At 37.5% G+C, this 27,926-nt stretch overlaps 1 protein-coding gene across 1 annotated transcript in view; it reads right to left on the bottom strand.

Annotated features, from left to right (window-relative positions):
- MYZAP (myocardial zonula adherens protein) overlaps positions 1 to 27,926 on the bottom strand; it is a 60,231-nt gene that overhangs the window by 6,029 nt on the left and 26,276 nt on the right. Inside the window, exons 8-12 of the mRNA XM_075160196.1 lie at positions 27,498 to 27,626; positions 25,217 to 25,302; positions 21,749 to 21,854; positions 8,593 to 8,676; positions 8,066 to 8,166 (exon numbers count right to left, since the gene is read on the bottom strand). Of these exons, the coding sequence (XP_075016297.1) occupies positions 8,066 to 8,166; positions 8,593 to 8,676; positions 21,749 to 21,854; positions 25,217 to 25,302; positions 27,498 to 27,626 (506 nt within the window). The remainder of the gene's footprint in view (positions 1 to 8,065; positions 8,167 to 8,592; positions 8,677 to 21,748; positions 21,855 to 25,216; positions 25,303 to 27,497; positions 27,627 to 27,926) is intronic.

Here is a 27,926-nt window from a genome sequence, read left to right as displayed (position 1 = left end):
ACATGGCTGCTGGGAATCACGACTGATCATTCCGTAGCCTCACTTGGAATACCATTCACCAAGTCTGTATTTGTCTAAGGTCATTGGGAAGGAATACTGTTCACCTTTACAGTTCGGGAGTGTTAAGTTTTGGAATACCACAGTCTGTTTATAGGTAACACATGGTTCCAGAATGATGAACAAATAGCTGAAATTTGGAAGGTGTCGGAACAAATATGTTCTTGTTTATGGAGAAATGAGCAGCACCTAGATACAAGGCAATCTAGACAGTATTAATTTAGATACAAACGTGGAGAAGGAAAAATAGATTTAAGCTTTCTCAGACAAGGAGCAGAAGTATGGAGCACTTGTGGGACTGAGGAAAATTATATACTTGGGCATTGCTTGCCCTGGGGCGAAATACAGATGTGTAGGAAAATTCTCACTAGCCACACTCTGAACATGAGTAATCACCATCCAGCAATACCTACTGCAAGTTTAGTCTTAGGACTTTGCTCTTGCTTCTCTGGGGAGACAGATACACTGCCATTACTTGCAGTGCACAGTCATATTTTTGTTGTTTTCTTCAGAGCATGCTTGGCCTTTTTGATTAGAGGCTTTATTTTGTATCACTTTCTCTGAATATTTTGATCAGCATTCACGTGAGCTAAGTATATAACAAAACAAGGGGGTTTTATTATTTCTTAGATAGCGGCCTTTCCTATGTTTCTCACTTAGGACGTTATCTCAAGAACTATTATTAGATACATTTTTCAGTCCGTCTGTTTTCTGTCACTAGATATCTAGAGTTAAATACAATTTATTCTGCAATAGCATGGCTGGAATTACTATGCAATTTAGTATTATTTCTACGAGAAAATTAAATTATTAGAATGACAATGGAGAAGAAAATGAGGTATACTAACAAAAAAGAATAAACTGCATGAAAAAAACAACGCAAAGCAAGATGTGACCCAGGAGTATTCATCTTTGTATACAGTATAGCTAAAAAGAAAGGTATTCAAATAATTAACTTATTCTAGCATAGACTTCTTTTAACAGATTGCACCCGTTACAAGGAACATTGCAACAGACATTTGTGTCTGAATTTTCAGTATTTCTGTTTTATCAATGCCAGTTATGACTAAGCTGATATATTCTAGTCACATAATGTTTTGGGGGGGATGGCCATGAAGTACAACTGGCTGAATTTTTTCAGGTGGAAAAATTTCCTGTCAGAAATATCTGAGTCTACCCAAAATTGGTATTAAAAGTAAAACTAACACTCTTGCTTCTTTTCTGTTAAAGGTATTGTTTCCATCGTCCTTTTCTCCTTTCTTCAACTTTATAAATACATAAATGTTATTCTTACTTCTTTTCACTAGCAAAAGGGGCTAAAGAGACTTTGCAAAGTAGGTTTTGAGGTGGGGAAAAACTACTTTTACAGTTTCTCTGCTCCTAGGTGGAAATACTGAGGGCTGGGAGGAGAGGAATCAAGTCACACGTACAAAATAAACCACCCAAAAATAATAGAAAAAATTGTATGAATATTTGGAATTAAAATGAAAAATTTTAATTTCATTTTTTAAAAAAACTTCTTTAATCAGCATGATGCACCTTTGTAATAATCCATTTTATTTTCCTTAATTTAAAGAAAATAACTCCTCCCTTAACCTTATTTCTCTAAAAAAGCCCCAAACACTTTAAAAGCAATCCTATATATGCTTATACCTATCAACATACTGTTTTACATATGGGAAGCAACCGCCAGATTATTGTAGTATGCCTACACACCACGCACGCCTTCACAGAATATTGTAATCTCATAAATGTTTATTTCTACATATTTTCTCTTTAACCCACCAGGTCCCTTTTGCTTTTGAAAGTTTTCACATACCTTAAGTTGTAGATGGCTGCTATCGCCTTGTTTTCCTGTGTTTCTTCCATGTTCTAGTGCTTGAGGTAGGGCTGGAAGGGCCTTAACTCATCAGGTCTCTTAAGCACATTTCTTCTTTTACACATGCAAACAGCCCTACGTGCTGAATGGGAATGAAATAAAATGTAAGTGGAATGAAACTCTCAGCACGTATGTCTCCATTCTGTGGAGCAGGGATTTCCTTTACAGAATTACAGACTTAACAATGTGGAGAGAACTTACTTCTTACCTATTTGCTCATCTGTCCATGTCTAAAAGTCTTCAGATGTCAAAACAAGGATTTAAAGCCTCTCCGAAAAGCATTAGTATCCAGCTCCCAGAATCCTATGTTGTAGGTTCAGCACTGAGCATTGCTGATCTCAGTAAGATTTTATGAGGTCCTTTTGGCAATCGGTACTGAATGCACGTACACGGGGAAGCATTACTCAACTAAAAAACGTCACATTCTTCAGCTGAGCATTGCAAACCAGTAACACTGTGATTGTCGTGTTTGCGTGACCTCTTCTTATTTAGTTGACATGTAGATTGTTTCATTGTGACAGTCTTAAGATAAATCTCTATTATCAGTGAGTGGATATAAACTGTAAAAAACAGATGGGGCCACGGTCATCCCGATTTCATCATGCTGAAGCCTGGAGAGCATCATCCCAGATGTATTCAGATGTTATCTGTGGGATCTGAAGTTGTTGGGGTTTTTTGCAAGAGCTGCACTGCCCAGTTCTTGTTTATCCTGTGCAAGTCAATAGTTCTTTATTTCATAAAAAAGTTCATCTACTTCTGTTACTTGGCTTTGAGAAGAGTCCTTAGTCTTTAGCTAGGGAGTGTCTTCCTGTTCTCAAGAGCCCGTCTGCCAAAGGAAACACTGACAAGGACATCAAGGCTCCAGAGGAACCGCTTTTGCATTCATACACGTTTTGATCAAACAAGATAGTGTAGATTAAGAGTTTGCAAGGTTTTAAGGTAAGTTTATTTCTAAATGAATGTTGACACAACAGAATAGGAAGTTTAAATACAATATTTATTGCAATTTATCCTTTTCAAGACCTACATACAGGATGTATTAAAAGCATACAATGTAACTGCATTATTTATACAGCATATATGAAAACTGTATCCCAAAATACTTTCCAGAGTATCTGGAATAAATCACAAAAGAATACTTATCATGGTACAAATGTAGTCATACAATTGACTTATATTTAATGCTCTTTCTGGGACCTATCTATATGGCTTTTATTGATGTTTACAGAAATTTTACTAGTTTCTAATGTTATAGTACTAATTAACCCAATCTCAAATTGACAAAATTTATACTGATGTGTTACAGTCTTTTCAGTCAGATTTGTTATTATCTATGCTAATTTACATTGCTGCTGTTTTGACTGGAAAGCTCTACATTTTCATGTAACACAATTATATAAATACCGTTCCTCTCCTGTTCTTCAGTTCCCAAATTTAGACCAGTTGTCCAATCAAATGATGGTCATCCAGCTCATTGGATGTCAAAATGCTCTTAAAATATAGCATAGACTTCAATCCTTATTTGGTTTAGGAAAAAAAAAAATCATTTCATCAAATAGTCGAGACAGAATTTACACAGAAAACTTTTACAGGAAAAATTCAATGCCTTGCTGCAGTCTTGGTAGTCTTGAGCAGATGATCATCATTTTGCAAGTCTCAGAGTGAAAATAGCATTTTCAGTATTTTCAGAGGAGATCCTCAGGAGTATTAAAAGTAGGATGAACTTCCTTTTGAAGTCTGTGTCAAAACAGCATTTTGATACTTCATCCTGCCCTCTCCTACCATTCAGTGAGCACATCACAGTTATCCAGTTCTGTTTTCTGAATTCTGGCCAAAAACAGAGGGATAAAGTATTTTTACCTATTTAAACTTGTCAGTTAAATGTCTTTTACAACAAAATGCATTTCCTTTTATCTATGAATACCATCTTCATCCATTCATCTTAAGTTTGAAGGTAACTTTCACAAACCATGGTTCAGAATTAAATTCCTGAAATACAGAGAGACTATTTGGGCACAAAAAATGCTAAACGGCATTATGTAATCAACTAAAGCATATGGCCAGTTGCAGTTAGTTTTTTAGCATCTTTCTCTTCAAAAACAGGTACTGACCAAATATTTGCTGATATCAGCCACTAGAGGGAGATATGATTACACAAGTACAAAGCGTATCCCTGAAATGGAGTTGGGTCATTACCCGTCATCTTTTGGGTTCATCAACATACACTTCCAATTTAAATGTTTTCTCATTTAGAGTTTCACTACATGATCTTAGTTGTTCATAACCATAACTCATTTAGTTATTGATCAAATTAAGTGTTATTTGAGAACTTTGTTCAGCAAACTCAGTTTCCCAAATTCACTCAAGCATCAACAAAAATACCCTGTGCATGGTTAAGACTATAGCCTCTCCAAGTGTCAGCTGTTTACGTGTCTTTGGTATTCCGGTAAAAGACAATTCCTCTGCTTTGCATAATGAGAGGGTGCTTTGTCTGAGGACTGTTTTTATAGGGAGCAGACTTTATTCTCAGGGACCTTCTCTTCGAGCCCTTTCCCACTCTAGAGGTTTTGCACCTCTTCTCTGGGAGAAGCTATTTAAGCAAATGTGTGGTATTATGCCTTTTTACTAATATGACAGCTGGAGGGTTTTCTTTGCCCATTTGATATCTATGACATCTTTTGCACTCCCTCATCACGTGCAAAGTAAACAGAGTTTCCTTTTAGAGCTATCAAAACTAACAATGTATTTTTTAATTATTCTTTTTAAAAGAAACATTGAGCAGCTGTTAATCTTTGCGCCTTCTGTACCAGTGAAGATTAGAGGCTTCTTTCACACAGTAGATAATTTACCTTTTTGATAATGGCTTTGATTGCAATTATTTCTTGAATTTTGTGCATAATACAATACAATACAAATACAATACACATAATACTGTGTTTGACTTTTTAGAAAGAATTACCATTTTAAGTTCTCAGGAGTTGAACAGGTTGCGAGGAAAAAAATAGCTTATGTGCAAACAGAGGATGATCTGACCACGAAAGTTGGAGAAGTTTAAGCTTCCCATTTTATTTTGTATATGCTTTGATTATATCAAGCAATTCATGTTCCTGCAAGATACCTGTACCACATCAAAACAGGCTTCTTTAATAGTTAAACAGCACAGCTACAGAATAAATGAAGTTCTCTAAAAAATTCAGAAACCCATGAAATAATGCCGGAATAAGATTTGGATTATGAGGTCAATATTGTTATTTTAAATACAACTCTACTGAGTATACTTAATTTGAACAGACAGTACTGAATTTAAGAACTTGCATTAGACTGGAGATAAAAGCAATCACTTTGTGAAGCCCTGTGGCAAGGTGAGTACCTCCTCGGATTGACATTCAATGCAAGAACAATATTAATCATACAAAACATAAGTTGTTTGTTTTCTATAGCAGTTACTGTAATTAAAAAAAAATGCCCTTCATTCATGTTAATAAAGCTACAAGAAAATACTCATAATTCATTTTAGTTCACTAAGACTGGGAGATCAAAACAAGATGTAAAAAAATACCCCATATATATATATTTAAATAAGTTCAGTACTGGATGCAGTCATTCCTGCTGGTACTTTGAAGTCAAGGATAAGATTTTAAGTGCTTTGGAAAAAAAAAAAAAAAAAAAGAGTAGTCAAAAATCGAAATCCTGATTCAGGATTGCTATTGCTATACGAATTGCAAGGACTGCTGCAGCTTCCTGTAGGCAAAATTCTGTTTAATGAAAATTCCTTCCTCTAATGGAAAAGTAAATAAAAAAAGTGACAGGAATTTTCCTACACAATTACTATTGAATGTATCACCAATAGTCACTCTATCTCATGCCTGAGGGAAGTGCAAACCAGTGCCTCAGTCCAACAAAGCAAAATCCATTATAATCTGCTCTATTGCTTACTGTTTTGAGCACAAACACGACATTCATCTGCATGTGTTGAAGGATTGTTTGAAACAGCCCAGCTGCATCTCTCCCTCCCAGCAAAAGAGTGCTGGTTACGAGTGAACTTCTTCCAGGTGAACAGAGCCCTCGACTATACCAGGTCTCTACGACGGGCGTGAACAGCCCTCACACTTTGTACAGGGACAAAGGGGGAGCTTTCAGACTAATGCCCTCTGCCAGCATAGTTTCAGATACTGCTTCTAGTAGTATTGAAAATAAAATATATTAGAGCTTCATTACACAAACAGAATTACAACACAATTGAAGAAGAAAACTGTACAGCTATACAACTCCTTCCTTACAGGCATTTGAAATGACACTCTGCACTAGACAGCTTCTAAAGAAGCAATATTTACTGCTGTTTCACTCATCCTGCTTCTTCCATATCCCTCTCACAATGTCAGTAGTAACTTCAGATACAAAGTTACTAAAAAGCTGCTTTCAGGATAAATTTAGCAAGACTCCATGCTGCTGTTCTTCTCTATGACTTGATAAAAATTTATCTAATCAAGCTGCAAAGGCGCAAGATATTTGCTCGTATTTAGAAAGCACGTTGACTTGAATGCTCAAGATGTACTGTTCTTTGTGCTAAATTCCAACACTCTCTTGAATGGCGTGTATGTCCTCACCGGCCTGGCACTTTCAGGAGATCTTCTGTTCTCAGTACTTGTACTGTTAAGGAGACAAGGAAAAGCTTACAGAGTTAATGTCAGAGTATCAGACAGCTGGGCTGGAAATGCCACAGCGATGAACTTGTGCCTTGTTATTGATATTGACAGGCTGGAATTAAACTATTCAGTGTATTTGATATGTTCCATATTTCTTTTCTACAGTGCCACAAAGAATATTTGATAAAAACCATGGCAGATACTGACAAGTTTACATGCAGGCATCTGCTGGAACTCATATTGGAATGTCCAGCAACACAGCTACTAGGATTAAGGATCCTGCAACAATAAAGACAGCAATATTACATTTAAGAACACAATTAATTGTGAAGAGTAATTCCATAAGATCTAAACTGCATAGAGGTAAATTCCTACATAGAGATAGATCTCAAAAATAGGAAAAATATCAGATAAGTAGGGGCTGTGATTACATACAGAGGAGCCCCAGAGAGGACAACAAAGATAGCTTTCTGTTGGCACCCTGAGTGAAAAACACTGTTTTTGAGGTTTCAAAACTCATGCCATTAAAATATGCTCTACACTGAAATGAGTGTATTTTTAAATTGGGAAGGAAATTTTAGTTTGTATTGCAGCTTGCTGATTTCATATGCTAATTTACATTCTTCAAACTAAATGATTCATTTTGCAGGGCAGTTAAGATGAACAAGTTTACTTGTTGGTAGTAAAAGTAACGTGCAATGGTCCTCCTTACCTTACTATTTGGGTTTCTGTTTTGCCCTTTCCTGTAGTGACTTATTGGGGGGAAGATTCAAGTGCAAGTCCACAGCCTTGCTCCCAGGGCTCAGTGCAACCCTGTTGCAGTGTTCAGGGCAGAGAAAGGGGAGGAGGAGAAGGGGAGGCACAATACCTGGATCTTTACAAAGCCAGGCTACAGAACCACTGGCCACCACAGATCAGAGACACCCATTCCACTGCAGAAGTGCTAATGTTACTGTGCTGTTTAATTGGCAATCTTCCACCTAGGGCTAGGATATCTCCAGAAATTGCTGCAGCCCTAAATTGTTACTGTTGGTGTTACCTGCCCTTTAAAATGGTCCTGGATGCATCTCCCGGAACACAAAGAATAAAGCATGCATGAAGCCAGCATTAACCAGCCTCAGGGCAGAGCTGTCCATTGTCTTCTGCTGCGCTGCCAGCAGACACATTTCATCAATATTTCCCATATTTCACAAAGTCAGATCTCTTGACTCGTAGCTTTACTCCCCGCTTAAATCACTTTACTGTAAATAAGTACTTCCCAAGGGTTTGCAATATGCTTGCACCTTTATTAAAAAAAAAAATCCTAGTCCATAAGTCATTGCAGTACATTACACCTAGTAGATGTGCTGTTTTAAACTTAGGAAAATTTTGCAAAACTCCACAATCCACTCTAACAGTTTATTAGCACAATGGTTTACTAATACAGCACCAATAAGGGACATTATGAACAAGTTTCCTATGAACAAGCAGAAAAAGTAAATACCTGTATGGAAGATCACATCCTACACCAGTATCTCTGGTTTCTATATTGGTCTTTGGTTGGTTTTCCATTAAATAGTCCAATTTATCTTGTAATTCTTTATTCTGGAAAACAGTAATTTTCATCACAAGTTTATTTTATTTAAATTACATTAATTAAACAATGAAATAAAATTGCACACTGGCTTATACCCACAAAAAATAATGTAGAAGTATTTATTGGGAAAATAAAGGAATCCTTACTTCTGGGAAAAAAAATCAATTAAACCAACAGTTTTATTCAGAAGCTTCTGTTTTAAGTAATTATAATACTGTTATAAAATTATATGTTAAGAAACTTAGCATGAATATTGAGACTTTGTCTTACATACGTTCCTCATGTGACAGGTGTCATGTTTGATTTCCATACTGAAGAACAGTAAATACATATAGTAAATATGCATCCAGATAACATCAGGTGACATTGGTTCAAATTTTATTTGGTATCATAAAATAATCACAATAATATAAACTTAAAAAGTAATGCCTTACCTCACATTCTAAGAAAGAGATTTTTTCTAAAAGCTGTATTATAAATAATTCCTTTTCTTTTACTTTCTTCCTTAGCATTTCAATCTATGAAGAAAAATTAAAAAAAGACATTTAGTCTAATGGGGATGGGAAGAGGAGGAAAAAGACCTAGATACCACAGGGCGAAAACATGTTTAATTTTATTGTTCAGCAATTGAATACCTATACATATTCACAAACTGCTTTAATCCATGGATCAGCTATCATCCCATACAGTTAGGCTCGTTTATATAAAGATGATACACATATACTACCATGGCTTTTAAGAATTTGTATTTTTCTGGAAAGAGACCAGAAACTCAAACATTGTCATGTAACAAAGTAAACTAGGGAAAACTCCTAGGGAAAAGAAATCTTGGATTCAAAGGCCTTTAGCTCTAGTCAATTTTAACTACCCCCAAAAATATGTTGCTAGTTTCCTGAAGATCTTATTTATTCAGTTATTTCCTAGCATACCAGACTGTTTGAAAAAAGTGCATTTTCATTTTATACTTAGAGAATGGAAAGAAGTTATTTACAAATGTTCATGAAAATTAAAATAAAGTTGTTTGCACCAGAAGCATTGCATCTTAATACTGTTCTATATGGAGCAGAAGACAATCTTCCTTATATTCTGGGATTTCTGCTGGTCATAGAGCCATACTACAAGAACTTTTGCATTAAATCTTTCCCTGCTATCAGCACAAGCAGGTATGACCAGAGAAACTGGGTATGACCCAGATTTCATACCAGTCCCTTGCTGCTGGCCCAAAGCTGTCCTGATTGTGTGGAAATGGCTTTCTAAAGCTCCTAAAGCCACAGTTTTCCATTCTTCTGAACCCTTTGCTTAAAGCAAGATTTGCTGTGTGAGGTTCATACTGTTACCAACAGTGGTCTAAGAGACTGGCACAGAGGTGAGTTCCTTTCAGCTGACCGCATTTAAAGACAATAGCATCTTGTACAAACAAACTGAATTTTCTCCTTGGACCAAAGGAAAAGCCACTTGTTATTCTCTCTCAACCCCTGCTGACTACACCTACTAAAATAGCAGCTATTAAAAAGAGCAAAACAAAACAACAGCTAAACAACAACTTCAATTGTTACTGCTTCCCCGGGAGGCAGTTCAGGTTTTTACCCATAGAAAGCCATAGACACACAGCACTTTACAAGCACAGAAGACAAGGTGCTTCCTATATCTGTAGTTACAGTCTACTTCAGATGCAGAAAGCAGTGTTAAAAATATTTCTAAGGACAATCATCAGAAATGCACTGAAAGATCAGTTTCAGGGAGAAAAGGGATTCTGCATCATGTTTGCGTGCAGGCAGGAACTGGGAGAAGACAGATTTCCCACTGTGTTCTGCGCTCATGCAAGTCTTTTCCTGCAGCAACATCAATGAAAGTTGATAGCAGTGGATACTCTTTTTGCTCTCAGTGTTAAATGGTGTCAGGTCAGTAATTTTTCCAATTAAATTTCAATCCACCTTTCTTGAGCAAGCCATTTCAGGTCAGACAACATGAAAGTCAAACCCCCTATTTTCCTCCTATTAAATCCATGGGAATGTGTCTCTCAACTGGGGTGCTGCAACATCATTAGCTAAACCCCTCTCCCTGTTCCATGCCAACCCTCTTTAACTAGGCAGAGCCCAACCAACAACTTCTGCTTTACCAAACAATGATTATCTAAAGCAATTGTCTCCACAATTCATTAAAGTGAATTAAAGATATAAAGTTTCTGATCTTAAGCCTGAAAGCAGAACCAGAAGTAAACCAAGCTATAAATGGATGGTCCACATCGCAAATGGAATGCCAATGCCATGCACTGCTTTTAGTAAAGTCTCTATTACTGTACATATAAAAAAGTGCACCCCTTAAAGCTATGTTAGATGAGGAAAGAAAGATATTCAAACTGCCATTACAACACTAGAAAAGTGTGTATCCCACACAGTCTTTCATATTTTGGGGCAATATGCCAACAGTGAGAAAACCCACATCTATGCCTATAGCTTTTTTATCACAAGAAAACTATAAAAATACCTATGCATAATAAAAAAATAGGTATTTTCTATAATACTTCACATTAAGTGAAGTAAATAAAGTTGTCAAGTTATTGATTGGCTGTGGGCTTCATTGATACAATTTTAAGGAAAAAAAAAGTATTTGTTAGTAAAAATTTTGTGGACTTTTACTAAAGTGAATTCATTTTGTAGAACAGCCAAATGAAATCAAGGAAAGCTCAGAAAATATTAATTTTTCCTGGCAGTCATTATGTTACATTGATATGCAAGAAAGACCATTTCTAAATATTTAGGTCAAATTTTCCATGCACTCTCACCAGTCACTCCTTAACTCTGTATCTTAAAATCAATTTTGTGAAAGAATGTTAACAAACCCCTTCAAAACCACCACTGTAAAACTCTTCAGCATGCCTGGAAACAATGATTAGTAGAAATATTCACATCCTGCTAAAAGAGAATGATAAAATACTCAAAGGTACAATAATCAAAACAACAGTAGTACTCAAAAATTTACTGCTAGGTATTATAAAACATTGCAACCAAAGCATACAGAACTATGAAAAAAAATGAAGCAAAAAAAAAATGCATAAATTAAACCAAAAAATGAAAAGTTATAAAACCAACTCAACTTTAATTTAGTCTTCATGATCTTCATTTATCACATCTCATTGACACAATGCTCAGTTATCACTTCGAAAAGCTAAAATGTAAAGTCCATACAGTAAGTGTTTTCAGCTGAACAGTTACAGAATATATGAGTGCTATCATCATCCATCTGTCTCAATATCAGGTATTTCTTTTTTTTTTTCTTTTACTTTAAAGTGCATGTAAAAACTATCCATGTCATCTAAAGCTATTATCATTTCAGTTTTCACATTACAGAAACGCAAAGCTTGTAGCATTTTCAGAAAATCATAGAACATATTTTGATCTTTATATTTAATTGCAACTTTGTTTAATAGTATGACTTAATTTAGTCAGCTATATCTTCACTAGTTCAATGGCTTCAGTCCTGCCAATAAATTCCACTTCAGAAAAGATAAACTGTTCTTTTAGGACTTTCAAGTGGGTCTTCTCTATCAATATTCTGTTCTCCTACTATGCATACAAGGAAATCATTTTAACATCAGTAATCAGTACGACACAAAGATGACTGAAGCCAAGCACAGCTATATGATCAGGGGAGGGTTTTGCCCTGACAGATATCCATTCTTGTTATTGAAAATAATATACCTCATCAGCTGCCTGTTCTGGTTTTTACATGAAATACAAAATATTTTTGTTTCCAAATAAGTGATCAAATTATCTATTATCCAAAAGCAAGACCAAACTCTTGTGTTTCATAGCCATTTACCTTAAGTTATATTCACTCTATGATACAAAGGCGTTAAGACGTGAAATGAACTGTGACAGTAACCATTATGTTTTGTATTATGTATTATGTACAAATAGATTTAGTGTAAGTTAAAATTAAACTTATATTTGTTTATTCTTCACATTGGCTACAAAGACATAAACTCCCTAAGGATGTTTTTGAGTTATTTTGACTAGAATAGTCTGAAGGCAAAAATGAGCATGGACACCTTAAAATCTAACTGAGAATACAAAGAGGAAGACCTTGACAAACAGCTTCCTCCCCTCCCCAAACACACTCCTGAACTCCAAAAAGACATTTTGTAATTTGGCAGGAATGTTACTGCTTTTACTTTTTTTTTTTTGTGAGAATCCTCTAAGGACTGGCAGACTAAACCATACAGAACAGCACTCCCTGCCTCATTTTAACATGTTTACATAGTACCAGTCAGAACCCATTAAATCAATCTAATTTGTCCCTCTGCAGAATTATGCCAGAATTTTAAGATATGCGTTTTCTTCTACAGTATGGAGAAGAGACAATGTGGTACTATATCATCACACGCACAAAGTCTTAGTCTAGCAGTAAAGCAGAATGGAATTATTAGACCATGCAGATTACAGATACGATAAGGCTGTGAATTGGGTAACTTATATAAAACCTTTTGGTGGATCTTTAGAACATTATGAACTCAAAGACACAGCCACACAGACCAAATACATTCCAGGAGAAATAAATTCAGCAGCGGCTAAAATGAGAGAGGCTGTTTCAGCGCCAAGAAAAAAGTCCTGCAGTCCCTGCTCCCCAGATGCAGCAGAGCTACCCGTCGAGGCTGCTGCAGAAGGAAAGCAGGGCCAGAATGTAGCAGGGCACCTGTATTAGTTCATACAGGCATGCTGCAGCCCCAGACACATGGCCAACTAGTTGTCTCAGCAGCTACTGCAGTCCAACGGCTGAAACAACTTCCGAAGTTACGACACCTTTAAACCTACCCACAGGCCTGATGTAGATGACACGTCCCACCAGAGTAGTTTACTACAAAAAAGTTTATTTACTGAATAAGGACTCGAGTACACATCATCATATGCCACTAGCACCAGGAGTGAGCAAACCTGATTTGATTAACCCTTGAGGGGTTATGTCACAGGAAACCAGGAAAACCAGGAATAACTTCAGGAGATTATATTAACATATTACTGTATTAAATAAAATACAACCTTAATTAAATACATTTATATAAGTCACATTGCATAAAGTAAAAGTGATTGTTTCCTTTGAAAGAGGAATGTAACAAGAACACTGGATCATAATGCTGATATTAGGTAAAAGCACATCAAAAATAAAATTCATGCCTTGCTACCTAATGTCATTTTGATTTTTCCATAAAAATGTTAGTTATGGCAAACTAAAATAAGATGATAACACTTACAGCACCATAAACTTGTATTGCACAAACCCAAGTCTTCAGAGTGTCTTTGTTACGATGAGTTGCATAAAGCAAAAGAACAACTAGCAGGTGACAGAGCAATAGACTTTGACTTCTGGTTGAATATAAGGTAAGGAGAAGGAGAGGAGAAGCAAGATAGGTCAAACACAATACTGAACTGAGGGCCCAAGTGGTGGCCAGAATAGTCTAGGGTCAGAAACAAATCAGTGCAAACTAAAGACTCTTAACTTCCATGGACTGACTCTTGAATCTGAGTCACTTCCGTACTGACTCCAGGACAAAATTATCACTAAGGTGTTCTTACATTTTCTTTGCTCAATGCCCAAGGCCTATAATCTACCTCATCCTTGCTGTGTCTGCAGACTTTAGCATTTCAGCTCACTGCCAACTCAGCAACTTGCTCCCAAATCTGGCTTTTGCACAACTACTCTCTCAGATTTCTCCATCGTTTTCTGCAAGCACTATTCAGGTACATCCTTCAGCCTCTCCTCTTCCAACCTTCTCTGTGCCCAGACTGACTTTCCCTAGCACCTACCTCTTGACCTCGCTTGCACTGTTAGACTGACTAGGCATTCTTTTCCCTCCACGTTTCTACCAGTATTTCCACAACCTTCACGTCCACATTAAGCAGTCAAACAAAACTGGCAACCTACTTAGCAATATCATTTTACATTAATGACCCAATCATTCCTTTCAAAACAGTTCTGCTAACAGTAAAAATGTGAATTTAGCAAGCCTGGGCCACACCATCACCCTTTTTCCTACCACTTCATTCTCTCTTACCTCCCCCACCCCACTGTATTCATTGCTCCTGCTTTCCCTTCTCCTGTTGGGAGACAGATATCTGACTATTCCAAAAATGGGAACGGAAAAGCTACAAGGCCCAAGCTACAGTCTGTAATTTATCTGGTCTGCCAGCGACTGAGGGGCATCCCGTGCTCTTAGGCCATCCCAGGGGCTGGGGGGCAGAGCACGTTCCCCCCCGCAGTGCTGTAACAACTAGGAGAGATGAATTCCCTGGCTCAGTCACTCAGTACACACACACTGCTCAGGAGCTCTGCGCCTGGCGACGCGGAAGGGGCACGTGAGCTCAGCCCTTCGGCCACCTCTCCTCAATCCCCGGCATTTGGCTGTTGGGCGCAGGAAGGGCACCTGATCTCTCCCCATCATGGCAGGATCTATGAAGTTCCCTGCAGATTGTTGTGTTGGGCGTGCAGTTTGCATTTCACATACCCACTGCAATTTCTAATGATCTGAATCAGCACATAAGGTTCCACATGCAATGTGAATCATCCTGAATTCATCCACTGGCTCAGGATTAACATGGCCGCAGTACTTCTTTTCAAGCTCTCTCCTCCTTGATTCAGTCCTATTGCTATTACCACCTCTATGCTTTTGCCTCCTTCTGAAACCTTGAGGTAATTTCTCTTAAACTCCCTCCAAATTGTCACCTTATCTTGTAGCAACTCCCAGAAAATTCAATTCTTCTTGTCCATCCCATCAATGAAGGTCTGTTTCTTTCTCACTACTGCACCTTATAGAGTCTCCAATACGTCTCCTCAAATACCACAGAAAATTGTCATGCTACTTGAATGGACTGTCTAAATACTTTCTAGGAAGTGCTGCCCTTCTGAATTTTTCTTGCTCTACCAAGCAACTAAACTTTGTTTCAGTAAGATGGAAAGCTAGATGTACGAGTCAATAGCATTAAATTGATCTCATGGATAGAACACTTAGGAAGAACAGTCAAGAGAAGAATCACAAGACCTAAAAGAGTCTAAAGAAATGCTGGAGATGCAAGTACTGACATTAGAAGGGAAGTCAACAGGATTACAAAGCAATTAAAGCAGAAGGAAGAAGCATCTTAAGAGAGAATTAAAGTTGTGTCCAATTGTAGAGCCTTCATAAAGAAAGTCTGAAATAGCAAACTTTATTTTATTCTGTGTACTCAGACACAATTCTGGAGGCTTGAAATATACAGTGATCAGACTGGAACAGACCCAGCTATTACGTAAACTCAGTCAACATTTACCACTTGATGTTATCATCCATTGATTTAAAATATTTATCAGAACATGACCGTGTTAATATATTTAAGTATCATATATTATTCAAGTATCGTGTATTTTTCTTATTCATCTACCAATAATGGATTGGGCATCTGTAATACTGATACAGAGACATGAACAAACTAATCATAAATATGACTAAACACAGGACAAACACATACTATATGATACAACAAGACAGACAAGACATTGCAACATCAGCCTGAACTCTCAAAGGTAATTGCTGTACAAGGAGAACAAGATTTTACTCAGCCCAATATTTCACTGGACCTTAAGTGGTAGTTATCAACGGCTAGACAAGAGTGTTGAAATTTTTTCAGGTAACACAATACAATAAGTAAGAATGAGCACCTTCACCTTTTAATCCTCCTTAAATCACTTGAGCAACCCGTCAATACTTTTTGTATTTTAAAACTCATATTGTATTTAAGGAAAAACTAACAACTGATTGATTTAAGTTAATGCACCAACTTAGAGACCTTCCTAAACTAACGAGCTGTATGAACACATTATACCAGTCTTTGATGCACCTCTATTGCTAAAGCAAGCCCACAGGGCCTAGATGTCCTAATGAGTTCTAAACATTGGCACATTGTTTAACAGTTCAACTCACCTTATTAAGAGCTACCTTAGTAATGTGCAAGTTTTCTAATTAACGACTTGGCCAGGCAATTCCCAGCTGAAAGATCTGATGCTATGCATGTATAAACACTCTCACCAAACACCAGTAATGATTCTACTTCTGCCAATAGATAAGCAATGTACTGCATTGCCCAAGTCCACTGAGGCATGCCAAACACTTGAATTGGGGGGGTTGTGAGTTATTTCTGCCATTTATCTTCTTCCTCCACGCTCCCAAGGTGGGTTTCTCTTTCTACATTTGTTGTTGTGTGTTTTGTTGTTGTTTTGTTTTTACTGTAGGTACTATGCAATGCAGATTTTGGTTAGTAAAAATTTGGCATCTGTCTGTGGCTGGTAATTCCATCTTTTCATCCTCTATGCCTCTGTGTGGCTTCTTTTACTTGACCTAAAATTGAAACTGTACTTCCATATTAAAACTGAATATTTTGCTACATATCTGGAGTTGGAGTGTCTTCATACAGAACTTTTCAGCTGGTTATTCAGTCTTTGGTGGGAAAATTTCTTCTTTATTCCCCATTTGTGCAATACAAAGTATCTTCTGTATTTGGGATATCATTTGTTCAGTAGCACTTTGTCCTCTCATGCAAGGATCTTCCACAACAGAACAGGATACAGCTTCTCCCTGGTATGTGGTCACCATTTATTATCCAACGAATCTGAGACTAAAGCTGGAGAACAGCTCATGGGCCATGACCTAGAGACAGTTCAATTCAGTAGTTAGGGGAATTTCATGTGAAATCTGAGTTCTGTAGATAATTTCTTGGCATGGAATCAAACATCCTTTTCTCTTCTCAGTCCCCTTCAGAACAGCTCCTTATATCTGCATTAACCCACTCGTCTTGCTTACAAAATGTAAATGCTTATTTCCTTCCCTCTCCTGCTTCTCAACAATGAAACAGTATTACACATAAAAGAAGCTTATTGTGCCATGAAACTGCAATCCGTTTCAGTGTCAATTGCACAAATCTCAAAACTAAAGCTCTCTTAAATCTCTCCAGGTTTGAAATTAAGATCAAGCCAGGAAACACTTTTGTTGCTGATTTAAAATCAATGTTTTGTATTTCATTTGAAGACTTCTAGCTTTATCTTACACTAATCTCTCTTGCATCTCCTACACTGGCACAGACAGGATAAACTGATTGACCATATTGAATAGATAGCTTAAAAGACAAGCTTTCACCTCTCTCACAGAACAACAGCAATTTCAACCCTGAAAGAAACAATGTGGTAGCAGCTTCCCACTCCTTCCCATAGCACCTCTGTGGCTGCATCTGCCTGCCCAATTCCATCTCTGCATTGGAAACTCCTTAGTAGAAGGGCCTGAAGTTTGCATGCTTCCATCTTTCATGCTGTGAATCTCCCTGCAAATTCTTCCTCTGATCGAACTGGCTTTTTCCTGGATTGTCTTTGAAAGTCTCTCTCTGCCCTGCCATACTTTAAGATGGCTACAAAGGCAAGGGCTAAAAAAAAAAACAACAAACACCCAACCAAAATAAACAAACAAAACTCCCAAAAAGCTCATTGAGTCTACCATCATTAATGTTCACTGGTCTCACCACTGAGCTCTGGGTGACCCACTCTCGCCATCTGTCTCTTCTCACTCTCTTTTTGAAAGCCTGCTATGTACAAATAGTATGAGAAAAGGGCTGGGTTTCTACACACCTGCCAAATGCAGGTCCTGCACTTTCAACTGCCAGCACTTCATGTAAAATGTACTGCACTAATCCGAGAACAAATAGATTTATTTAACAAACAAGTTCAACACACGGATAAATCTGTCAGCCTTAAATCATCTGCAACCTCTCTCTAACAGAACAGGAGACCTTAAGACTCTGAAGGATAACTTTCTGTTCAGCTGGTGCTCTAATGGGCTGCGATTTTGGCTCTCACAGCAGAGAATCCCTACGAGGCTGAAAAATGTGTGTGTGTGTGATCTAACACACAGAGATGTTGAAGGTCGCTGACTCCAGCAAACTTCCATTTTATTTCTTCCATTTTTCTTCTGAAAGTTATTTTCCATGCTCCTGTTTTATTTATGATTGGTCTGACCAGGTCAAATTGAAAAAGGTTCTATTAATGCCTGAGATGGAAGGATTTGTTTTCAGAGAAAAAAATTAGAAGCAAATGATTTCTTCGCTAAGGAGTATAAGCACACTGAACTGCGATTGTCCTTCTCTGCCTGGGCTCAATACTCACATATCTACTGTATTCAGTACCAACAAGATGGGTCCTGTGAAAAGGAAGGCTTTAATACTCTTTTCCTCCATGGCCTCCTACGTTTGGTGCTTCTCTGCCAGCATTCCCTTTCATGCATGCCTAGATTAGGACTGACCACAGCCTCCTAATCAAAACAGCACTGGAGGTGTTAGAGCTGCCTACTGCATCACAAAACGCCACTATAAAGCTTCTCTTTCACCTCCTCCTGACTGCTTGCTGTTCTTTTACAGAATGCCCTGCATCTGTCACTGGCAAATGATCCATCATCTTTCCCTAAAAAGGCCTGAAGAGCAATCTATTTTGTGATTTTTCAGCCAGTAGATTCATCTCAGTACTTGTTCAGTTTTGACAGTTCTCCATATGAGTTTGAAGCAGCGTATCTTGTTTGTTCATCACCCCTTTGAAATGATGTTCATTTCTGTAGCTGCACTTTGTCTAAATTGGAGATGATAACAGCATAAACCCATTGTGGTTTATGCTGAAAGAATAAACCCCTCATTTATACTTCAGATCTGTGTCCGAATACACCAAGATTTATACTATATAAAGCTCATCCTGTAGTCAAGCAAGCATAGGCTTAGCCATCATTCTCACCTAGTTCAGACAGTAGCTTTGTTTCAGCTTCTAACAAAAGCACTGCTGATAATTTTGACTATTTACTTTCCTTCCTCCACTTCTCTTCTGAGTTTCCAAGGTTAGCCTGTTCTCAGTCTATTCTCATGCAACAGAGAAGCTAAGTGTTTCACAAAGCAGGCTTTCTAGCTGCTTTGATCATTCTTTCTTTCTCAATTATATTATTTAAATGCAAGTTATTGATCATTATAATACCCTCATAAAATGTAAGATGGAATGTTATTTTACAGATACCAGCCATGAAAGTATTGCAATAACAAGTAACGTGGCAGGTTTTCATGACACTTTTCTAGATATTCCTAGCCATTACATTCTGCATTCGGTTAAATTTAATGTAGAGAGGACGTGCGTTCAAATATACCCTGATGAACACATTTTCTGGGACATAAACAGTAGCACAATTACAAAATCTTCCCTGTTTACTCTAGAAAGTATGTTTAGTGCTGCTGCTCCCTAGTTTTTAACTTAACTCCAGAACAGACTCTTCAGACAACATTCCTTTTCAACAGCCTACCTTTTAAGAAGTATTTTTGTTGCCAATTCAGCTTCTATGGCACAGTTAGTAAGTGTTGCTTAAAGTGAGCCTAAAAATACTTTTCTAATATTTACATAGAGAAGAGCACAAAATCATGAAAAATACCACATGCATGGATAGCTCAGGGCATACACATCTGCAATGCTTTTTATCTTCCCCCGTGGTGGACAGCTACTCTTCTCTGTACTATTAAAGCTGCTATTTTTAGGCCTTTAATTGAAAGAGTCCAGTTTAAAATAGTGCATGCCAACTATATTGTAAATATTTCCTCAAAGACAGTACAAACACAAACCACAGATAGCACAAAATTAAAAAAACATTAAGTGCCTAATGTATTTGGTACCATCTGACCTGATCAAACCTGTGTTACAGGAGTCTAGCTAGCTCACTCGTGAAAATACAGATATAGCTATAGGTGTTCATGCAGTTCTCAAGGAAACTGAATTGAAAGAAAAACTAAAACACACGAGGACTAAAAGAGAGAGCAAAAATATATTCCCTGTGGCTACATAGCAGTCAAGGATTTGTACAGAGATTTAATTGATTTTGAAAAGCAGGTAGTCAGACATCAATTGAAAGTAGATATATTTGACAACTAAGTACTGAGTTGGTCATCTAACATTCTACTTGTTAAATAGGATAACCAAAAGATCTAGAAGGGCTTTCTGTGTATATGAAAGCACCAGCAGAGATACATTACAAGGAATCAGCAAGCTAAACTCACCCATTAAACCTAATATTTATGAAATAATAATCATTGGCCCAAGCTTTAGACAGGTTTTTGCCAAAACACCCCATGGAACTGAAAGTATTTGTTATACCAATGCAGCCCACTAGAGGTCAAGTTACATCGAGCAGTTTCTTATATATTACTAGATCCTCTGGGTTGCCACATGTATCACGAAGTGACAAGTCCTTTGGAACTTTTGGTTAGAATAAAAAATCTCATAATATGATGGTTGGCTTACAGAGATACAAAACAGATTAAATAATTGTTCCCATAATCCATTAATTAGATGGATTGGATTATTAGATTGGAGAAGTTTTCCTTAACAGAATACCATGGTATAAAGATTGCTAGCTCAGTTTTAGACTACCTGCGGTGATGCTTGAAAATAGTGAAAATGGCAAGCTGAACTAGAAATAAAATCTCAAGACTTTATACCGGTTTTCTATACTATTGATATGACAGAACTTTAACGCAAAGACATACTTTTGCATCCCTCTGTGTAAAAGACACTTAGTATCACACATCTGATCATACAGCAGGACTACATCAGAATCTTATAGAACAAAACAGATATAGGTAAATATATATATAAAAATATAGGAGATACATATATATATATAAAAATACCACCTTGATAAAAATGGAAAAACTCCACGTCTAATCAGAAATCCTATAATAGCACATTGTGAATGCAGAAAGAATGCCTTAGGTTAGAATGGTTTCCAAACATTTGATTTTGTGAATGTGCGATGTCCAAATACAAATAAAATATATTTCATGAATGCCTGTCCTCTGTGCAATAGCAAGGCTCAGTGTAATAGTGCTGTCAGTCTGCTTTGTAAAGCTCCAATGTAAACTTAATTTACCTATTTCCCATGTCATTCTTTCATCCACTTGGAGAAACAGAAATGTTTGCAATCACAGCCTTCTGGCTACTGAACAGTTTCTTGGCATGTAGGTAGCCTGTAACTTGAAGCAGCTTTCCAGCAGAAAGCCACTTAAGATTTTACAGGAAATTATATCAGCTAAGATGATGTCCCAAGACCAGGGTAAAAAAGATGAGTGGTGAAAAACTGTGTTTGCCCCCCTATTTCTGTGAGGAACCACATTAAAAAAAAAACATAAAGGGCAATTTTTGCCTTCCACTTCTGTACAGGAAGGAGGCCCCCATGATTAGTCTGCATTGTTTCTGCAGTTACCCTCTGAATCCTTCAAATTAAGTTGCAAGTTGTATGTTGTATTTCCTGGACTACCATGAAGAGTTCCAGAATTAGTGTCAGCCTAAAGATCACAGTATATAACCCACAGCCACTGGATTAAACTGCTTCCACCTAGTCTTTCTGCTTCAGTAGCTCCAGATGCTTAACTCATCTTCCATTGTGTTTGTAACTAAGGTGGCATAAGGAAATTGCACACAGAACAGAGGTCTCTTTGGATTATGGGCTAAAAAAATCAGCGTTCCCAAAAGACTCAGAATTGTTTTACTAGATCTCACCTCCTCAACCATGTGCTTGACTTTCTTCTGTTGGCAGTGGACCATATCATCCAGATGTTTGATTCGCTCTCTTAGGCTAGCTGCTACCTCCTCCAAATGCTGTGACCTAGCAGAACATAGAAGAATTAAGCATGTAAGTGGGGAGCTATGCAGTACAAGCAAAAAACAAGAACAACCCCCACAATACCACCATAAAACAGGAAGACTAGGTCAAGAGGTAGGCAAGTCAAATTCTGCTGACAACTGTCAAAAGTCCAAAGTACATTTTAATGGTAGTCTTTTAGTCAAAGTCGCTGTCTCCACCCAAGTTAACTCACCTTCGTCTTCCATACTGGTGTGCTTACTCAAGCCTGAAGTGCTGACAATTAAACAATGTGACAAAGCTCATCTCCTTAAGATGTCTGTCTTTCCCTAAAGTGAAAGGCATGTAGACAACTAGCTCTTTATCATCAGAAAAACACATTTACCCTGACTTATTACCACCTGCAAACTTTTTGGAAATACATACTAAATAAAAGCCAGGAAGCTGGCGTCCTTTTAAAAGCTCTCCTACTACAGGGAAGCCTTGAGTCAAGGATTTGGCATAGTTGCCAACAGTAGTAGAATGCTAACTGGAGTAGTATTAACTCATCAACAGTCAGCAGGAACTGTTGTGGATGTTTCAAGTTTGTATGTATGATTCTTTAGACACATTCTGCATTTCTTCAAATCTGTTTAATACAAAAATTGAACACCCACAGAACTCCTACCACAAGCTGGTTTGAAAGCTTGCCAGAAAAGTAGTTTTAGAATATGCAAAGAAATAGGAGGGAAGCTTTTTAATAAGTTTTTGGTATATTGGCCATGGGAGCTTCCATTTATATCTGAATGTACAATTCTTGAAATTCTTCAAAGAAAGCAATCGCTTGCTTACAAAATAAACTTCTGTACTCCTAGGTTCAGGACTGCACAGAATTTGAGAAGTGGAGGAGGGGAATCAAAAACAAAAAGGCGTTTTTCCTCTTGGTCTGTGCACAGCCAAAGAAACTGTTGAAGCTGCAAATAGAACAACCATTCTAAGGCAAAGCAGCAGATGGCAAACTGTATGACATGATTCCAATGAATGACTGAATTGAATGCTGTTTCCTCCCAGAAAGAGTCTCTATTAACAGTGAAGTACTCTACAGACTGTAACAGCGGCACTTTGACAAGGACTCAAAAAAATCAAGGCATTGCTGCAGGTTTTTCAATCCTGCATATTAAGGTCTCACAAAACTGCAATTTACATTTTAATTGCAATGGTAACACACATTTGGTCTCTCATTGAAAGATTCAGAATTTTAAGCACTAATAGCAATGGAGCAATGGAATAGAGGTCCTTCCTCAGGTGGAGCCCAAGTGTTTGGTCAGGTACAGACAGGTAAAGAGAACTTAAGAACAGACTTCAGCATCTGAACACAGATTCATTGCTTGCATTGCATAGATTGCAACTGTGTGCTTGCTTGCATTACACAAATTCCTGTCTGAACATTGCCTTTACCCTTTCTACTGCAGCATAACTTTTCATGCTGAGTGGAAAGGGCAGGATTCACTGAAGCAAGAAGAGTATCTGTTATCCAGAGGTAAAGGAAAAAAGCAATTATCTTTCATCTCCATATTCCATGTTGTATGCGACATCTGTTCACTTTAAATTATTATTTTAACAGGCTGCTGTGAAAAGCAGAAACTGAATTACCCTGAAATTACCCTGAAACCGGATAAGCTGGTCACAGATCAATACAACTAGGCAGTGAGACTCTCTTGGCAGGGACCTCCTTTTATGTTTATGTTTCCTATAGAACAGCAGGATGCCAAAACCTTAAAACTGAATTTCTGGGTGCCACAGAAATTTAAGTAGGAATCAAGTACAATTACACAGTCTCTGCTTATAATTGATCTTTAGCCACTGAAGTAGTGTCGTATAAACCTTTGAGCGGCGGATGCAATTTTCACTGGAATGGCAGTTACGCTATTTCAGTGCTGGATAGATTTCTCTTGAAACTTTGCCTCTGGCTTTGCTTGAAGCTTTCTTTTGCCTGGTCATGGTGCTCTGTCAGTCTCTAAGTAGTAGTAATGGATGCACGTGCCACCTGTGGGCAGAAACAGCACATCCAGGTGCCACCACACCACTAGATCTTTCTTCTAAGCTTCATACTTTCAAGAACAACCATTCACAGAGGTCTCGCTGCCAATAACATCACCCTCACTTTCCCCAAAAAACTTCATAGCTTATTTCTGCACCCTGATGCTACATGACAGATTTCTTCCACATGTTCATTTTGTTCGTGTGCATATGTTAATGTGCACCACATGTGTAGACCTGCCCCTTCAAGCCTCAAATATATTCCCCACTTTCCCTCTTTTATACAAAAAAGACACCTCTGGCAGTTATATGCAAAACTCTTGTTCTTTTCAAGAGTTCATCTTTTCAAAGGGGATGTCCTACAGCTTAATACAGGATACAGAATTCTTCTCTTTTTAAACTCTGTTGGGCAGTCTAGAAGGAGATAATGGAAGTATTCATAGTCAGGATCATACTGTGCTGAATTTGGGACTGCAGATTTTAAAAAAATGCAATCCACAAATACGTCACAACTTGTTCCACCTAAAATGTACTCTACATGTTTGCAAACAACTTTTCAAAAAGATGCTGTACTGGTTTTGACTGGGATAGAGTTAATTTTTTCTACAGTAGCTGGTATGGGGCTGTGTTTTGGATTTGTGCTGGAAACAGTGTTGGTAACACAGGGATGTTTTAGTTCCTGCTGAGCAGGGCTTACACAGAGTCGAGGCCTTTTCTGCCTCTCACCCCACCCCACCAGCGAGTGGGCTGGGGGTGCACAAGAAGCTGGGAGGGGACAGGGCTGGGACAGCTGACCCCAGCTGACCAAAGGGATGCTCCATACCGTATGACGTCATGCTCAGCATGTAAAGCTGGGGGAAGAAGGAGGAAGCGGGGGATGTTCGGAGTGATGGCGTTTGTCTTCCCAAGTAACCGTTAGTGTGATGGAGCCCTGCTTGCCTGGAGATGGCTGAACACCTGCCTGCCGATGGGAAGCAGTGAATGAATTCCTTGTTTTGCTTTGCTTGCACACGTGCCTTTTGCTTTACCTATTAAACTGTCTTTATCTCAACCCACGAGTTTTCTCACTTTTACTCTTCTGATTCTCTCCCCCATCCCACTGTGAGGGAAGTGAGCGAGCGGCTGTGTGGGGCTTACTTGCTGGCTGCGATTAAAACACGACAGATGCATGAAAGTGTTTTTTGTTGCAAAAATTAATCCTTTTGATATTTTATATGTAAATAAACTTACATTCAGATGGACAATCCCTACCAGACTGCAGTTTTAGAGTTAGAAAAAGTAAAATTCAGGTGTCTTCAAAAACAAACCAACCAACCCCTAAAGTTTCCTAGCAATACTAGAAGTTCCACAGACAAGACATATCTCACCTTTCACTGTCAGAGTTGTTTTCAGATTTTGCTCCAGATATTTGTATTTCATTTAGTTCGAGTTGTTTTTGCAGCTGGTGACGTTCCTAAACAAGAAATGTTATCCTTCAGTTCTCCATGTGTCAAAATGTAAAGGCTTCACAAAACATATTTCATTGCACTTTAAAAGATCATTTGTGAAATTAAAATAGAAACTGATTAAACAAAATTCATGCATGCCAAGGAGCACAGAATGCACAATAATAAAATCAAATTCCTGGGTACACATGGAAACAAGATCATAGTTTTCAATTTCTTACTCGAAGATGTACAGTTGTACTTGAAACTGAATTTTTTGAATAAAAAGATGAGTCAACACAATCTTCAACTACATAAATGTCAAATTTTCCATGTTATCCCTCCAAAAAGATCTTTCAATCCAAGGCTGAGATAAAAGGTATTGCTCTATTTTCTTCCCCAAAATATTCCTGTTTATTTTTCAGATGTCCACCAGCACAGTGCTCATGAAGATCTATGAGGACTTGGGGACCGAATCAACACAAATTAACAGAGGAGTCTGCTATCCACTTTAATGGGAATTTAAGAAGCATTCAGTTTTACTCTGCAAGTATCAGCCAGATAAGAGCAAATTCAATAACCAACATGAAGAAACTCATCTGTCCTTATATCACAATCCTTTATTCACTGCATAATACTTACAAGTTGTAGGCTGAAGTCCAGATGAAGTTAATAGAGCTACTAAAGGGGCCTATTAAGCTGAATGATTTCTCATTGTAATCACTAATTCTACTAATACAGTTGCAAGCATTAGACAAAAGGGGCTCTCAATACAAATGCACATTAGACTAACCAGTCAGGCCAACAAAAAAAAAAGGCTTATAAAAATCTATTTCTCAGTAACAAATATTTACTAAAGTAAAGTTGGTGAAAAAACACTGCACTTGTAAGAACAGAAGATTGTATTCCCTCCACTTACTAGAATGCTTTCCGCTTCTGTATTTTAGATAGCAAGGCACAGATCTTTAAAGATAATGAGATGCCTGCTATTGAATGAAATGAGAAATGCCAAAGTACATCCAAGAGCATCGGAGTCTTTTGGAAGGGCTGCTCTTATACCATTTAGAGTGACACTATTCAGTCTAAGCACTAAACAGTAACATTCACTGTCAGTTAGGTGAATGATACCAGAAAACAAAGAGGAAATTTCACCGTAACTGTTTGAGACAGAAGATATAAAGCTTTTTCAAATATCTGAAAAGGTTCAACACATGAGATTCAGATGTACTATGCAAGGAGAGGTACTGTGATACTCTTAGGCTTCACAATACATTAAAATAGTAATCATCTGACTACTCATCTGAGTTTTGCCCTGGAGCGAAGTCCATAAAAGAGAAGAAGGAAAAGCAGGAAATAAAAAGAAGCAATGCAAAACCTGCTACAATTAGTTTTACAGTAGTGCTGCCAGTGTCACAAGAGGTAAATGTCTCAAAGCATTTCTGCTTTCAGAGCTTTAAAAGTAAATTGTCAAAAATCTGCTCTCAATTACAGTTTGGTCGGGAATATTTAGCCAGGGAGAGGAATAATTACAAGTTTTTTAATGCTAGCAGGAAAGGAAGAACCTAAGTTTTGGATTAAAAGACAGTAAAAATGATTTTTTCTTCTCTCCTCAAAATATTCAGAGCCATAACCTAAATAAGATAGATATCTGCATGGAAGATTAAATGGCTGCTACATACCGACAAAAAAACCTCAAAAAATTTTAGTCTGAAGCTTTCAGTTTAGCATTTCATCCACATGTGGAGAAATTTGGAGATACAATTCCAATCAGGACTATAAATAGGTAAATAATAAGGTCTATTATTCACTAACAAACATTTTAATGGACCAACAGCATTTCTAAGAGACTTTGGATCATTTATGATTACTACTTCATTAAGCTTAGGAGAGTTTGCACACTGAAGGAAGACTGAATGGTCTTTTAAAACTCTTTCTTTAAAATAATGGTTAATTTACTAAATAAATTTTGGCACCTTAGGTAGCCCTGACTGTAAAGACCACTAGAAAGACAGAAGAACCGCTTAATCACTGTGTCTCTATGGTAGTCCAGGTCCATTTACTTATATGGATACAATAACTAAGTAAGATGCAAGCAGCAATGGTATGTCACTTGGTATGTCACTGAGCCGGGTACTGAGCAGCAGACAAAAAACAAAAAAAAGTCAAATTTCCTCTATGCACTTCTGCATTTCCTTTAAAGGTGGCAATCACCTAATTCTCATACCTCTTCCATGCGTTCAATCAGCCGGTCCAGCTCACCAATTCTCTGGTCTTTTTCCTGTATGCTTGTTTCTGTAATCTGCATCTTCTTATTTGCCTCTTCAATAGCTTTCAGAAGCCGATTCGTTTCTTCCTTCAAATAAGAACATTTACAGTCACATTAACATACAATATATTAATGAGGGTTTGGGGTTTTTTTTGTGGTTTTGGTTTTTTTTTTTTTTCTCTTTTTTCTTAAGCCATAGCTTTTAAGCAGAGCTCAAAGCTTTTCACTACACGTGCCCAGAAGTCTGGAAGAGTTGTGACCCTAAATGTGAATTGTATAGAACAAAAGATTTGGGGCACTTGAAGTGCATAGGTATTTGCAAAGCATTATTATGAAAATCTGAGAAAAACTTTTATCCATTTCTTAGATATTTGTTTTCCCTTCTGA

The sequence above is a fragment of the Calonectris borealis genome, chromosome 11 (genome assembly GCF_964195595.1).
Source record: "Calonectris borealis chromosome 11, bCalBor7.hap1.2, whole genome shotgun sequence".
Lineage (NCBI taxonomy): Eukaryota > Metazoa > Chordata > Aves > Procellariiformes > Procellariidae > Calonectris > Calonectris borealis.
This window is presented reverse-complemented; position numbering and strand designations above follow the sequence as displayed.